The sequence below is a fragment of the Limulus polyphemus genome, unplaced genomic scaffold (genome assembly GCF_000517525.1).
Source record: "Limulus polyphemus unplaced genomic scaffold, Limulus_polyphemus-2.1.2 Scaffold3214, whole genome shotgun sequence".
NCBI classification, from domain to species: Eukaryota; Metazoa; Arthropoda; class Merostomata; order Xiphosura; family Limulidae; genus Limulus; species Limulus polyphemus.
Window position 1 is genome coordinate 87,941 of NW_013668824.1, and position 13,353 is coordinate 101,293.

The window sequence follows — 13,353 nt, forward strand, 5'->3', positions numbered from 1 at the left end:
TCCAGCTGCCACTGTTTCAGGTTTTCTTGCAAATGCTGTAATCTCTCTTCTTGTTTCTTTTCTCGTTCTTCTTGTTTCTTTTCTTGTTCTAGTTGCCACTGCTGTAATCTCTCTTCTTGTTTCTTTTGCTGCTCTTGTATTGCTGCCATCAAATCTGCTAAGCTGTAGTTTGATTTGCCGCTTCTCGTTTCTATTATTTTTTTCATCCCACTTCTGACACCAATTAGTTAAGCCTCTGCTCGTTAGTTAATTTTCCATAAAAAAATCTTTGCGAAGAAACTTTAGCGATACAAGTCTTTTTTTAAAATAAAACTGGTTTATTCTTTCTAAATACAACTTTGCAATACACTTAATTTCCACAGTCACGCTATAACAACGCTTTAATTCACAACGAACCACTCACGTGCTCGACTCAATCGTCAGTCTCTCTTTGTCTGCAGTTCAATTACATTACATTGTTGCCGTCACTTCTTACCGGTCTTATATATATACAAGAATACCGCATATCTTGTAACCTCTCGAGGCTTCAGGAAGGGACGTGAACGTTCGAGAATATGACATGTTACTAGCGTCACGTGACCCCCCGCTGTTTTAACAACCCTTTCGTGCTTAATAATAAACAACAACAACATTTCGTACCAAGAAAAACGGGAAAAAACACTGAACATCATGTGTACGTTAAATGTTATGTCCGTAAAACACAAAATATTCTAGAGGAAATGGATCATATATATATTTGAAAGCAAAATAACAAAAAACAAAAAAAAATCGTCCGTACTACTTAGAATTTTTAATACTACGTAAATGTTGATATGCAGAAATGAAGGTATTTTTAAATAATCACTGAAGGCCGTAGACATGTGCAAAATTTACTACTCCCCCATAAAATATTGAAGTTTGTGTTTTATATTATTTAACTCCCTTATTTTCAGTAATTCAAGAGTATTTACATCTTTTCTTTTACTTTTGCACTTGGCTGAACCATGGCCGACCTGAACCACTTTTCTATGTACGCCTATGCTTTGTATATCTTGCAAAATTTGTAGTGCGTACTGGAGGGATTTACACATTTCGATAAAAAGTGTTAAAAAACGATTTTCAAGCACCAGATATATATAAAGAACATTTTTACTTTAACCATCGTTTCGCCTTTGCAGCTTCATCAGAGTTAATATACACAACTGTTTGGTATTAAAATATTCGTTAAATTACAAGTAGTTTTATAAACCCTCAGACTTGCCACTGAACCATCGGGGAAACTTTAAGGCATGAACTACAATGACTGTGCAAGAGCTTAAAAATCCTGAAGAAGAGTAATAACACGGCTTTACAAGTACCGCCACACTCTGAATATGGTTTATAAAAATATCCTACCTTTAAAAAAACTTGGCTCTCTCAATAGCAATTAAAAATCTGGTTACTGACGCGGTCAACTATGTTGCGTTGCCATAGCACCCGTGGACTGTGAGAAACACTAGACATCTGATTCGGATAAGATGCAAACAAAATCATATACAGCAAAAATATGAATCAGCCATATATAGAATTTCAGATTATGAAAGTGAAATGGTTCTGAAAAGAGAACGAGGGCCAGTATAACTTTAATGTGACAATAAAACAAGAGGACTATTTCCTTGAAACACCACTGACTTCATGTAATCAATTAACAAAAGTAACGAAATTAAAAACTGTATAATTTACGTTACCAATTTACTTAAAAAACTTTTCTTCGTTACCAACAGACATTTGTTGTCTTCGCATGAGAAGGAGTGGCATACTGTATTCAGGGTTTTCTTACATTGATGACCTTCTAAATAAACTTGTGCCATCATTTTGCTGAAGCCGGTTGAAAGTTATACATCAGTATTGTACATATTTACTCTCGTTATTCTCTCATAAGAGATAAAACTAGACACGTTAGAAATAGTAGAAAAGGGCACGTTCAGTGGTGGACGCATGCCAAGTAGCAGCGATAAAGCGATCACGTGATACTTACATCGTCTTTCTTCATTTCGCAGTCCCTGTGAAGCAAGCACGAAAGCTGAAGCACCCTGTGAGTCACATCATATCTTCCTTAGATATCACCAAACAGCTAGATTTGTGCGTTCGACAAGGCAGAAGAGAAACGATGAGGCTGCTAGACGAAGCTCGAGCTTTCACTTGGCCAGAGGTTCTTCAACACGTGGGAGAAGTGCGCAATATTGCTTCCAGCCAGTTCATCTACCACTACGAACAACACAAGCAAAGGGAAGGTGATCCGTTTAAATGGGGAGATGAGGTAAGTTTGAAACTTACAAATATGTGTCTTCCCTAAATAACCACTGGAACATCGATGAAGCATGACAGAACAATACACTGAGAATTCCCCCAAAATATAACATCGTTTTTCACTAGGGAACGACATCTCTCACGTAATAAACTATACCCAGACTATTATATCTAAGTTCTGTACTGATGCAAGGGTTTATAACTTGTGTTTATGTTTAAAGCCGTGTTCCGAGAATATGTGTTTCTTTCGATAGTAGTACATGTGAGAAAAGTCTAACATGTGATGTACAGCACTGATACAAAACAAAAGTATGGTGTATAACTAGCACCGGAACAGAAAAGATGGATGTTTGTGTTCAGATAATTTGTTGCTCCAATTTGTAGAATGCATCACCTACAGTAATCACGATGCTTTAAAAACTTGAAAGTAAGATATAGTTGGTATCAAAAACCTTAAGGGCCATATTTGTATAAGAAAGCTTAAGAGTAAAGTTAATACATAAACATAAAGTTAAACATAAACATAAACATAAAGTCTACATAAAGTTAATGTAAAATCACAATACCTTGAGAAAAATTAAGAGTAATATCGAGATGATTTGAGTAAATTTCAGAGTTATATCAAGTTAGCTTGAAAGTGGTATGTATTTATCTTGAAGATGACAAGTAGTTAAGTTGCAGGTGTCATCTAGGTCATTCAGGTTGATGTATACGTAGATTGAAGGTGATATATACTTATCTTGAAGGTGACATATACTTATCTTGAATGTGATATACTGGTAGTTTGAAGATTATGCATAGTTGTTTTGAAGGTGATATATACTTATCTTGAAGATGACACATAGTTAAATAGAAGATGATACATAGTTTCATTGAATGATAATATATAGTTAACTCGAAGGTGATGTACAGATAGCTCTTATGTGACGTATAGTGTTCTTGAATGTGATGTATAAGTAGCTTGATAGTGATGTACAGCTAGTAACTCTAGAGGATAAATGATCATTTTGAATATGGTTTATAGTTAGTTTAAAAGTGATGTACAGATATCGTCTGTGTGAGATAGTCTTTTTGAAAGCAGTGTATAGTCAGCTTGAGGGTGATGTATAATCAGCTTGTAAATGATATATTTGTTCGTTTGAGGGAAATACATAGTTATCCTCAAGGTGATACATATTTACCTTCATGTGATGTACAGTTAGTTTAAAGGTGATGTGTTGTTACCTTAAAGGTGGTATATGGTTATCTCGAACGTGATGTATGCTTATATTGTATAGTTAGTTACAGGTGATATATAATTATGCTGAACGTGATTTATAGCTATCTTCAAAATGATGTATAGTTAACCTGAAGGCGATGTCCTGGTAACCTGAAGTTCATATATTGATAGCTTGAAGATGATACATATGTTCTTTGAAGATGATAAATGTACAGTCTTGGCCAAAATGTTTGCATACTGTTCTATATTGATGTTATTGTCTACATGCATGGAGTAGTTATTGAGTAAGTGCCTGAGTAGTAACAGAGAAAGTAGCGTATGATCGGACATGTACGAGTTGATATTCTGGTTTACATAAGTTGTTTTAAGCATTTGTTCGTCAAAATGCACAAACATACCTGTCTTGTATAAAACAGATCTGGCTTTGTTCAGATAATTTATCTGTTCTTGGTGTAGAGCTATGCCTCGTCACGTGCCAGAAATTATAGGACATCAAATTGTTCGACTGTCCAGAAATAGAGCAAAGGGAAACTTCATCGTTGTTCAAGTACTGGTAGACGCTGAAAATCTACTGCCCGAAATGACGATGATCAGGTTAACACATCAAGATCGAAAGAAGTCTCGAAACACCTTACAACAGGAATGGCATGAACACATTCATTCCAGGGTATCCAGAAGAACAACGAATAGGAGACTGACCAAACAAGGTTATTTTGCAAACCGATATTAACCAGAATTCACTGCCGTCACCGCGTTACTTGGGCAAAACAGTATGCCAACTTACAATTAGGGCACTGGCGACATGCCATCTTTTCAGATGATTCCTGTTTCCGGCTTGTTAAAGCTGATGGTAGGATTCGTGTTCGTCGTTTGCCTGAAAAACAGATGAGGAAAGATTGTATTTCTCACAGAGAACACACAGGAGGTGGTGCAGTACATGTTTGGACAGCTGTTCATCATGGTGGAAAAACTGCTCTTCATATCTTCCAGAGAAACGTCTACAGGCATCACATGGAGACGATTTTTCTGCCATATGCTAGAGCAAGGTTTGGCAACATCTATTTGTTTCAGAATGACAATGCTACTGCTCACAGTGCGCGTACTGTACAGGATTTTCTCGACCAAAAGACATTACAAGATTGCCATGGCCAGCAAAGTCTCCAGATTGTAATCCCATTGAGAACTATTGGACAGAACTGAACTAGAAAACTGCTAACCACGACCCTAAACCAGCTACTGTAGCTGGGTTGCAGCGCCTTCTAGTGACAAGTGGTATGAAATTACGGTGGATTACATTAATAACATCATCTACAGCATGTCACGCCACCTTGCGTAGGTTATTAGAGTACAGGCAGGATCGACCAAGTACTAGATGTTTAATATGAACTGATATGAAGTTACAGACGCTATTTATAATATTTTGTCATTATATATATTTTTGGTAAGGTTTTGTTGTGATAGGTGCAATACTGAATCACACATATTTCTATAATTGTTCGCTGTTCTAATAAGTTGTTCATGATGTCCATAGAACCTGTCTCATTATACAAATTACATATGTAGATATTTAACATGACATTCATTTCTCAGTGTATTTCTATTCCATCTTGATAATACTTATCTTATTTGTTATAAAATATGCAAACATTTTAGCCAAGACTGTAGTTAGCTTAAAAATTACGTATCGTTAGTTTGAGGATGACGCAAAGATAGCTATAAACTTAACATGAAAAGAATAAATAGCGACTGTAAAGGTGATGTATAGTTTCCTTGAGATTTATATACAGTTATTTTAAATTAGATGTATATTTAGTTTGAAGGTGATGCATAATTAGGTCTTAGGTGGTGTTATAATTAACACGAAGGTGATGTATAGTTAGAATGAAATTAATGTATTATTAACTTGAGGGTGATATATAGCTAGAATGAATATGATGTACTATTAGCTTAAGGTGATATATAGTTTTCCTTACAGTGATGTACACTTAACTTTAAGGTGATGTATAGATAGGTGTAGGTAGAATATATTTAACTTGAAGGTGATGTATATTAAGATTGACGGTAGTGTATAATTATTTTTTATAGATAGCTAACGTGAAGGTGATGTATAGTTAGCTTGAGAATGATGTGTAGTTCGCTTGAAGATAACAGATAATTAATTTAAGGAAAGAGGATGATTAGCTTCAAAGCAATGTACAGTGAGTTTTATAATACCATATAATTATCTTGAAATTGATATATGATTAGCTTCAGTTTGATATATATATATATATCTTGAATGTGAGGTGTAGTTAGCCTCAAAATCAAAATCCAGATTAAGTAGTTAGCACACAGGATCACCCACAAAAGTTGTAATATCTTCAAAACGAGACCCAAAACTTGGGTCTCGTTTTGAAAATATTAGCCTGAAGATCATATAGAGTTAACTTGACGAGATATATTGATAACTTAAGGTGGTATATCATTACCTTGAAATTTATGTATGCTTAACTTGAGGTAATAAATAGTTATCTTGAAGATTATGTATTATTATCTTAAAATGAAGTACGCTTAGCTTGAAGCTAATATATCGTTATCTCAAAGGTGATAAATACTAGCCTGAAAGTAATGCATATTTAGTTTCAAGTTAACATTTAGTTAGCTAGAAGGTGTTGTGTAGTTATCTTGAAGGTGATGTACAGTTAGCTTGAAGGTAGCATATAGTTATCTTGAGGATAAAAGGTTAGCGCGAACGTGATGTATCTAGTTACTTTGAAGGTAGTGTATAGTTTGGTTTAAGGTGATATATGATTAGCTTAATAGAAGCGTATAGTTATCTTAAAGATGGTGGATAGTAATCTTAAGCTATCTTGCACATATTGTATAGTTAGCTTAAGGGTTATATATTACAGCAAACTTAAAGGTGACATATAGTTATCTTAAAGAATTTGTATAGTTATTTACTATCTATAGTTATTTTGAAGCTAATGTATAGTTAAGTTGAAATTGATATATCAGTAGCTTAAAGGTAATATATAATTAACTTGAAGGCAATGTGTAGTTAGCTTGAATGTGAATACATAAGTTGAAGATGATGTGTAGTTATAATGAAGATGATATACAATTTGCTTGAAGATGATGTAAAGTTAGCCTGAATGTGGTGATGTTAGCTTTAAGGTGATGTAGTTAGGGTGAGATGACACGTAGTTATCCAGAAAGTGATTCATAGTTATTATGAATGTGGTATACTTATCGTGAAGTTGGTGTATAGTTAACTTGGATGTAGCATATAATTTGAAATTGAAGCATTGTTAGCTTGAAGGAGATACATAGATAGTATAGATGTTATGTACAGTTGGCATGAAAGTGAAGTATAGTTAGCTTAAAGGTATTTTATACTTGGCTGAGAGATGATATATAGTTAGATTAAGGGGGAAATATAGTCATCTTGAAGATGACATATAGTTACCTTGAAATTGATATATAATTAGTGTGATGGTAATGTATAGTTAACTTAGCATATTAGCTTGAAGGGGATGTACAATTGTCTTCAAGGTGGTTCATAGTTGGATTGAAAAAATATATAGCTCTAAAAGTGATTTGTATTTATTTTAAAGGCTATTTATAGTTATCTTGTTGGTGATGCATAATAGGCATCAAAGTGATATATAGATATATTAAAGATGATTTATAGTTAGTTTGAAAGTGATGTATAGTTAGTTTGAGTGTTAAATACCGTTAGTTTGAAAGTTGTGTATACTTAGATTGAAGTAGGTATATTGATAGATTAAAGATGATATACAGTTTGCTTGAAATAGAAGCATGGTTAGCAAAAAACAAATATATAGTTATCTTGAGGATGAGGTATTGTTACCTTGAGGTGATATATAATTAACTTGAAGGATATATATAGTTAACTTATGGGTTTAAGGGTGATGTATAGTAAGCTTAAGGATATCTATAGTGATATTAATGTTGATGTATAGTTAGGTTGAATTAGATATATCAGTAGTTTAAAAGTGATGTATATTTACCTTGATAGTGGTATATAGTTGCTTGAATAAGATGTATTCTTACCTTGAAGGTGATATATTAAAAATCTTGTTTCGTTAGGCTTAAGGTTATTTATAGTGATGTTAAAGCTGATGTATATGGTGATGTAGGTTTAAGGGTGCATATAGTTAGCTTGAAAAACACATAAAGAGACCTTAGAAATAATTCAATCTCTTATAGTAAATTATCATTATTAGGGTATTTCTAAATAGTTAAACACACTTAAAAGAAAACAAACTATGCTTATAGAAGAGAAAACATACCTTATAAACATACTTATACTTCAAGATATGTTTATAAAAGAGGAGAAACATACCTTAGAAACATAATTGTAATTGAAAATATATTTATAGAGGAAAAAAACATACCTTAAGAACATATTTGTAATTCAAATTATGTTTTAAAAAGAGAAAACATACTCTGAAAACATGACTACACTTCAAGTTATGTTTATAAAAGAAATAACATACTTTAAAAACACAGTTATATGTCAAGCTATGCTTATAGAAGAAATCATACCCTTGAAACACAATTATAGTTGAGATTATTTTTATGGACCCATATTTATACTTCCAGATGTATTTACAGAAGATAACAAACATATCTATCAAACATAACTAAACACTTAATATATTGTTATCTCGAGGGTAATGTATTGCTGTCTTTAAGGTAATATGTATATATATATATATATATAGTTATCTTGAAGATAATATATATAGTTATGTTTAGGGTGATATACATACTTATTCTGATGGTGATGTAGGCTTAAGGGTACATATAGTTAATTTGAAAAACACATTAAGATATTGTTACGACAGCAGAATTCACGTGACGCTGGTAACACGTAATGAGTATCTAGAAGGTTCGGGGAACATCACGAATAATCCAGTATCTGCTAGACGCCCTCTATTCCTGTATATAAGCGCGCCAGATAAAGCGAGACAATTTAATCGGAACTGGAATAGCAGACAGAGAGATTGAAGATATAGACAGATAATCGAGCCAAGCCGTAAGTAAAGTGTGTAAATCACTGTGAATTATAGCGTGTGTTTAAGTTAAACTGACTGTGGAAATTAAGTGTATTGCAAAGTTGTATTGAGAAAGAATAAACTAGTTTTATTTAAGAAAGGACTTGTATCGCTGAAGTTCTTCGGAAAGAATTTGTATAGAAAATTAACAAACGAACACAGACGTAACAAATTGGTGTCAGAAGTGGGACGAAAGAAAAAAGAAAATAGAAACGAAAAGTGGCAAATCAAACTACAGTTTAGCAGATTTGATGGCAGCAATACAAGAACAGTAAAAGAAACAAGAAGAGAGATTACAGCAGTGGCAAGAAAACCTGCAACAGTGGCAGCTCGAACAGCAAAATAAACAAGAGAGATTACAGCAGTTGTTGGAGGAAAAAGAAAAGAAACAAGAAGAGAGATTACAACAGCTGTTGGAGGAAAAAGAAAAGAAACAAGAAGAACGAGAAAAGAACCAAGAAGAGAGACTACAGCAGTGGCAACTGGAACAAGAAAGGAAACAAGAAGTACAAATGGAAAAGCTTAGTAAATTTCAAAGTGAAGTAAATACATTAAAGGACGATTTATTGTCTTTTACACAAGAAGGATATATTAGCCATCGACCTAATCACTCTCAGACAATGGGAAGCCCCTTCCAGACCCCGCAGCTAAACCCTAATGCAGACATCTTCAGTCCTGCCAGAAGTCGCATTCTAGACACGAGTGTCAACAACAAATGACGCTGCTGAAGACGTGGCACCTGAAAAAGCCACTGTCGAAGAAGAAACTCTACCCGGTTTTGAGGAGGGAAACAGTGAAGCCATTAATGAAGTTACTACCACTGATGTGACTATTACTGATAATAGGGCATTTCCTTATGGAGCAGATGAACCCCACGTGAAGCAGAAGCCAACGAGACGGAGACCAGTGCGGAAGAAGATACGTCCTGTAAAATTAAGAGACTTTGTTTAATTTAATTTTGTGTTTGTAAATTCTGTACATTTTATCAAGTTATTGTTAATTATCTATTGATTTAATGTAAGTGGCTATTGTTCATATGTCATGCTGTGTTATAGCCTCCAGAGTGTATAATTCTTCTCGTGATTCATGGCATGCGCAAGTTTTACTGACGTCACGACAGTACAAATCACAATGTTAAGCATCCCGTATGTAACGTCATGTTAGTGTCTACTGACTGACTGACAGACAACATACTACTGTACAATGGCGCGAATAGTTAAAACAAGTGATTCCTCCAGGCAGCCTTCTGCCCCCTTTCGGCGAAATTAGTGCAGGTAATGGAACTTAAACTACTGAAAGAAATTAAAATTTAATCTATAGTTGATGCTTTCTAATTGCATTTATCACAAAAATTCACAAGTAATAGTTACTTAATGTATTTAGTTCAGAAAATGAATGAAATGAACAACAGTCATAAAAAGGTTTCAAAAATACTTTGCGTTATTGCTTTTAGAAAAACTTAGCCAAATAAAAGCACATGCACACATTAACTTTTAAACTGTAACTGTAAGTATTGTTACTTTCTAGTAGAAATTTTATACATGTAAACATAATTATTAACTTCACCAGAAAGAGGTCAGCATAAAACTATTCAATATATTTTTACAAAATTCAGCCTAACGACTTTACCTCTTTAGAGAATAATAGACAGTTTTCTGCTTCAAAACAACGCCAACACAGAGGTAAATCCAGCATAACAACGCAACCTTAGACGTCGTGCGGTGTGTCAACCACAACCATACAGGTACAGGTTTTCTAAAGGGATATCGGACTAGAAGTCAAGTCTTGTTATTCACGTCAGTTTCGCTTTGAATTATGGCATGAAAAATGTATGAAAAAACAAATTTGGAATATTTCTAAAAGTAATCTTATTATTTTGCTTTAAATTAACATCCGAATACTTATAATTTTAAAAAACTAACATATAATTGTACTATTTTAACATGTTTAAAACTACGAAAATCAGCAATCGAAAGATTTAACAGCGTTAGAACTTATGGCCTTCGTAGAATGCCACATGGCCATGGTAACAGCTGTGTAACGATGGGCAATTTGGCCGTCGCATGAAAAATATGAAATTCAAGCAGTGAGCGTCACACAGTTCTATGCGACAACAACAAAAACGGCCGATAGCCGATAATATAATTTTTCCTTTTATCGGTGCCATGCCGATGGACTACCGATATATCAACAGAAGGTCTCTACAAGAAAACTTGTTTCATATTTCCATGGATGGCCCCAGTGTCAGCTGGAAATTCCGTAATATGCTTATGGAGATTATCAAAAAGAATTATGAGAAGACCCTTGATCAATGTAGGTAGTTGTGGCCTACCTATTGTACATGAAATCTACAACAGGGTGTTGACATTACATGATGGAGGCTGGACCAACTACTATCATTGTCGTTTTGACTCCTGAAGGACAAGCCAGCTAGCAGGTAGGATTATACGAAGATTGTTGATATTGTGGGTCCTGTTATACCCCTGAAGGTTTGCAAAGAAAGGTGGATTTAAAATGTTACTATAGTGGAAAGGACATTAAAGATGACCACCTATGTCAAGACCATTGAGGAGAATCCAGCCACAAACTCATACAAGGGTTGTAAAACAAGCATGTGAAAACCAACTCATCATTGCTAAGTTGTCAGTTGCCCAACAAGTTCCATTGTTCCTTACTCTATAGCAATGCAACAAACTGATGTTGCCTTTTATCACATTGGATCTTTCCAAACTGTTTAAAGGGTTGGTGCCCAGTTTTATAAAATCAGAACTCATGAGAGAGTTCAAATCCATAGAAACGATCTACCTATCCAGGTTCTAGAGAAGTCTCAGCACTCCCACTGCAATAGAGTCAATGTGGAAATCTCGGCAGAGACACTCCTGAAAGAGTTGATTAACAACATATAATCAGTGAAAAAGGGAGCTGGAGTTCAGGATTGAGTATAGGACATGCCTGGAGACAACTGTATCAAAGCTTCTGGCCAAGTCACCACTTGTATTCGTTAGTACGAAATCTAATTTGCTTAGATCCACGAAAAGATGGTGACAGATAAGTCTTCAAAGGATAACTGGTGAATTCCACATGTAAAAAGTTAAGACACACGTTTCTTTTCTCCACTTTCACTAATTAAATCATCACTGATAAAAAAAACGATTTAGTTTATCAGACTATAAATAATCAGAAAAAAATGTTCAGGTAATCCTTCGTCAAATTGAATGTTAGGAATATTTTGCATTAATTTCGCGTACAGGGGTTGAAATTCACTGTAAAACTACACAATATTTTCAACAATATGACAGATAACATCACGATGATAGGTCAAACTTTGCTTACAAACTGAGTTCTACTTCTTCCTGTTGGGCCTGACAATATACATTTAAATGAGTATTGTAGAAGACTATCCATCTCGACTCCTAATGAGAAATAAATATAACTGGAGTCACCTTATGTAGGTCCTACGTTATTTATTGAACCTGTAAATAGAAAACAAAACATTTAACAACTAGATGGTAAAATCAGACATAAGAATGAAAACAGGGCTATATAGACTGTGATAAATTAAATACTACGATACTACTTTTCAATTGGACACAAAATATATAGAGTTTGAATGCTTTAGGTTAACACGAAAAATAGTCCTTTTCAGGACTATGAATTACAAGATAAACTAGTAAATATGTAATCATAAAAGTAAACCACAAAGTCCAATATAAATAAGATACATATGTTATTTATGTAGAGTTTGGACATTTTACTTATCAAACGACAGTTTGTTTGTTTGTTTGTTTTGTTTCAGAGCAAAGCCACATTGGGCTATCTTCTGTGCCCACCATAGAAAATCAAACACTGTATCTTATCATTGTAAATCCGTGAACTTACTGTTGTCCCACCTGGATACTTCAAGCAATATAAATAGTTCTTTTCAGGACTACTTAGATTGTAACTTAAAATAGTGTATGGATATTAGTATGACGCATAAGATAAATATCTAAAGTTTGAATGTTTTTATGCTTATTACAAAAATCTGTCATTTTCGGACTAAATTGAAATTAAACTAATTTTTGTGTAAACCTTGAAGTAAGCTATTTAGATAGTCAGACGCTGGGAAGCAAAATTTTAATTTCTACTTTTACAAATTGAATACAACAGTACATTTTCTTTTGGACTTATAACTTTAGATCGAGTTTTTATATGATATATATCTAAATTTTGAATGTTTTATGTTAATATGGAAAAGCGTTCTTTACGTAGATTGTACGTTAAGCTAGTATAATTTGTTTGTTGTAGTTAAGCACAAAGCTACACAATGGGCTAGCTGTGCTCTGCCCACCACGGGTATCGAAACCCGGTTTCTAGCGCTGTAAGTCCGCAAACATACCGCTGTGCCACTGGGAGGCAAGCTAGTATAAGGAGAGTCATATGTGTAAATCACTAAATATGTTATACACAATATGACAAACGAGAAGCAATTTGTACAAAATTCTTGGAAAATATTATGGACTCGCAAAACAACACTCGATTGACCTTGGAAAACAAAGCATAATATCAGTGTCGCCATATTTAGTTGAACCAAAACCATTTTCTATAGAATTAAATACCTATAAGCTAAAGTAGCGTATGGATATGAGTATGATGCATTGAATAAATATCTAGAGATTGAATATTTTGGGTTAACATGAAAAACAATCCTTTTTAGGAATGCTGTAGATAATAAATTAAACTAATATATGTACACAGCGTGGCCACAAGTAAATAGACACCACCTTTTTAGAAAAAAATGAAATCTTTCAGTCATATTCACAT

General features: G+C 34.0%; 1 protein-coding gene across 1 annotated transcript in view; it reads left to right on the top strand.

The window, feature by feature from the left end:
- The first annotated feature begins 1,996 nt into the window (after positions 1 to 1,996).
- The window catches only part of LOC106468909 (glutamate--cysteine ligase catalytic subunit-like), a 42,377-nt gene continuing 31,020 nt past the window's right edge, over positions 1,997 to 13,353 (top strand). The window contains exon 1 of the mRNA XM_022397310.1: positions 1,997 to 2,278. Coding sequence (XP_022253018.1) covers positions 2,129 to 2,278 — 150 coding nt within the window. The 5' untranslated portion in view covers positions 1,997 to 2,128. The remainder of the gene's footprint in view (positions 2,279 to 13,353) is intronic.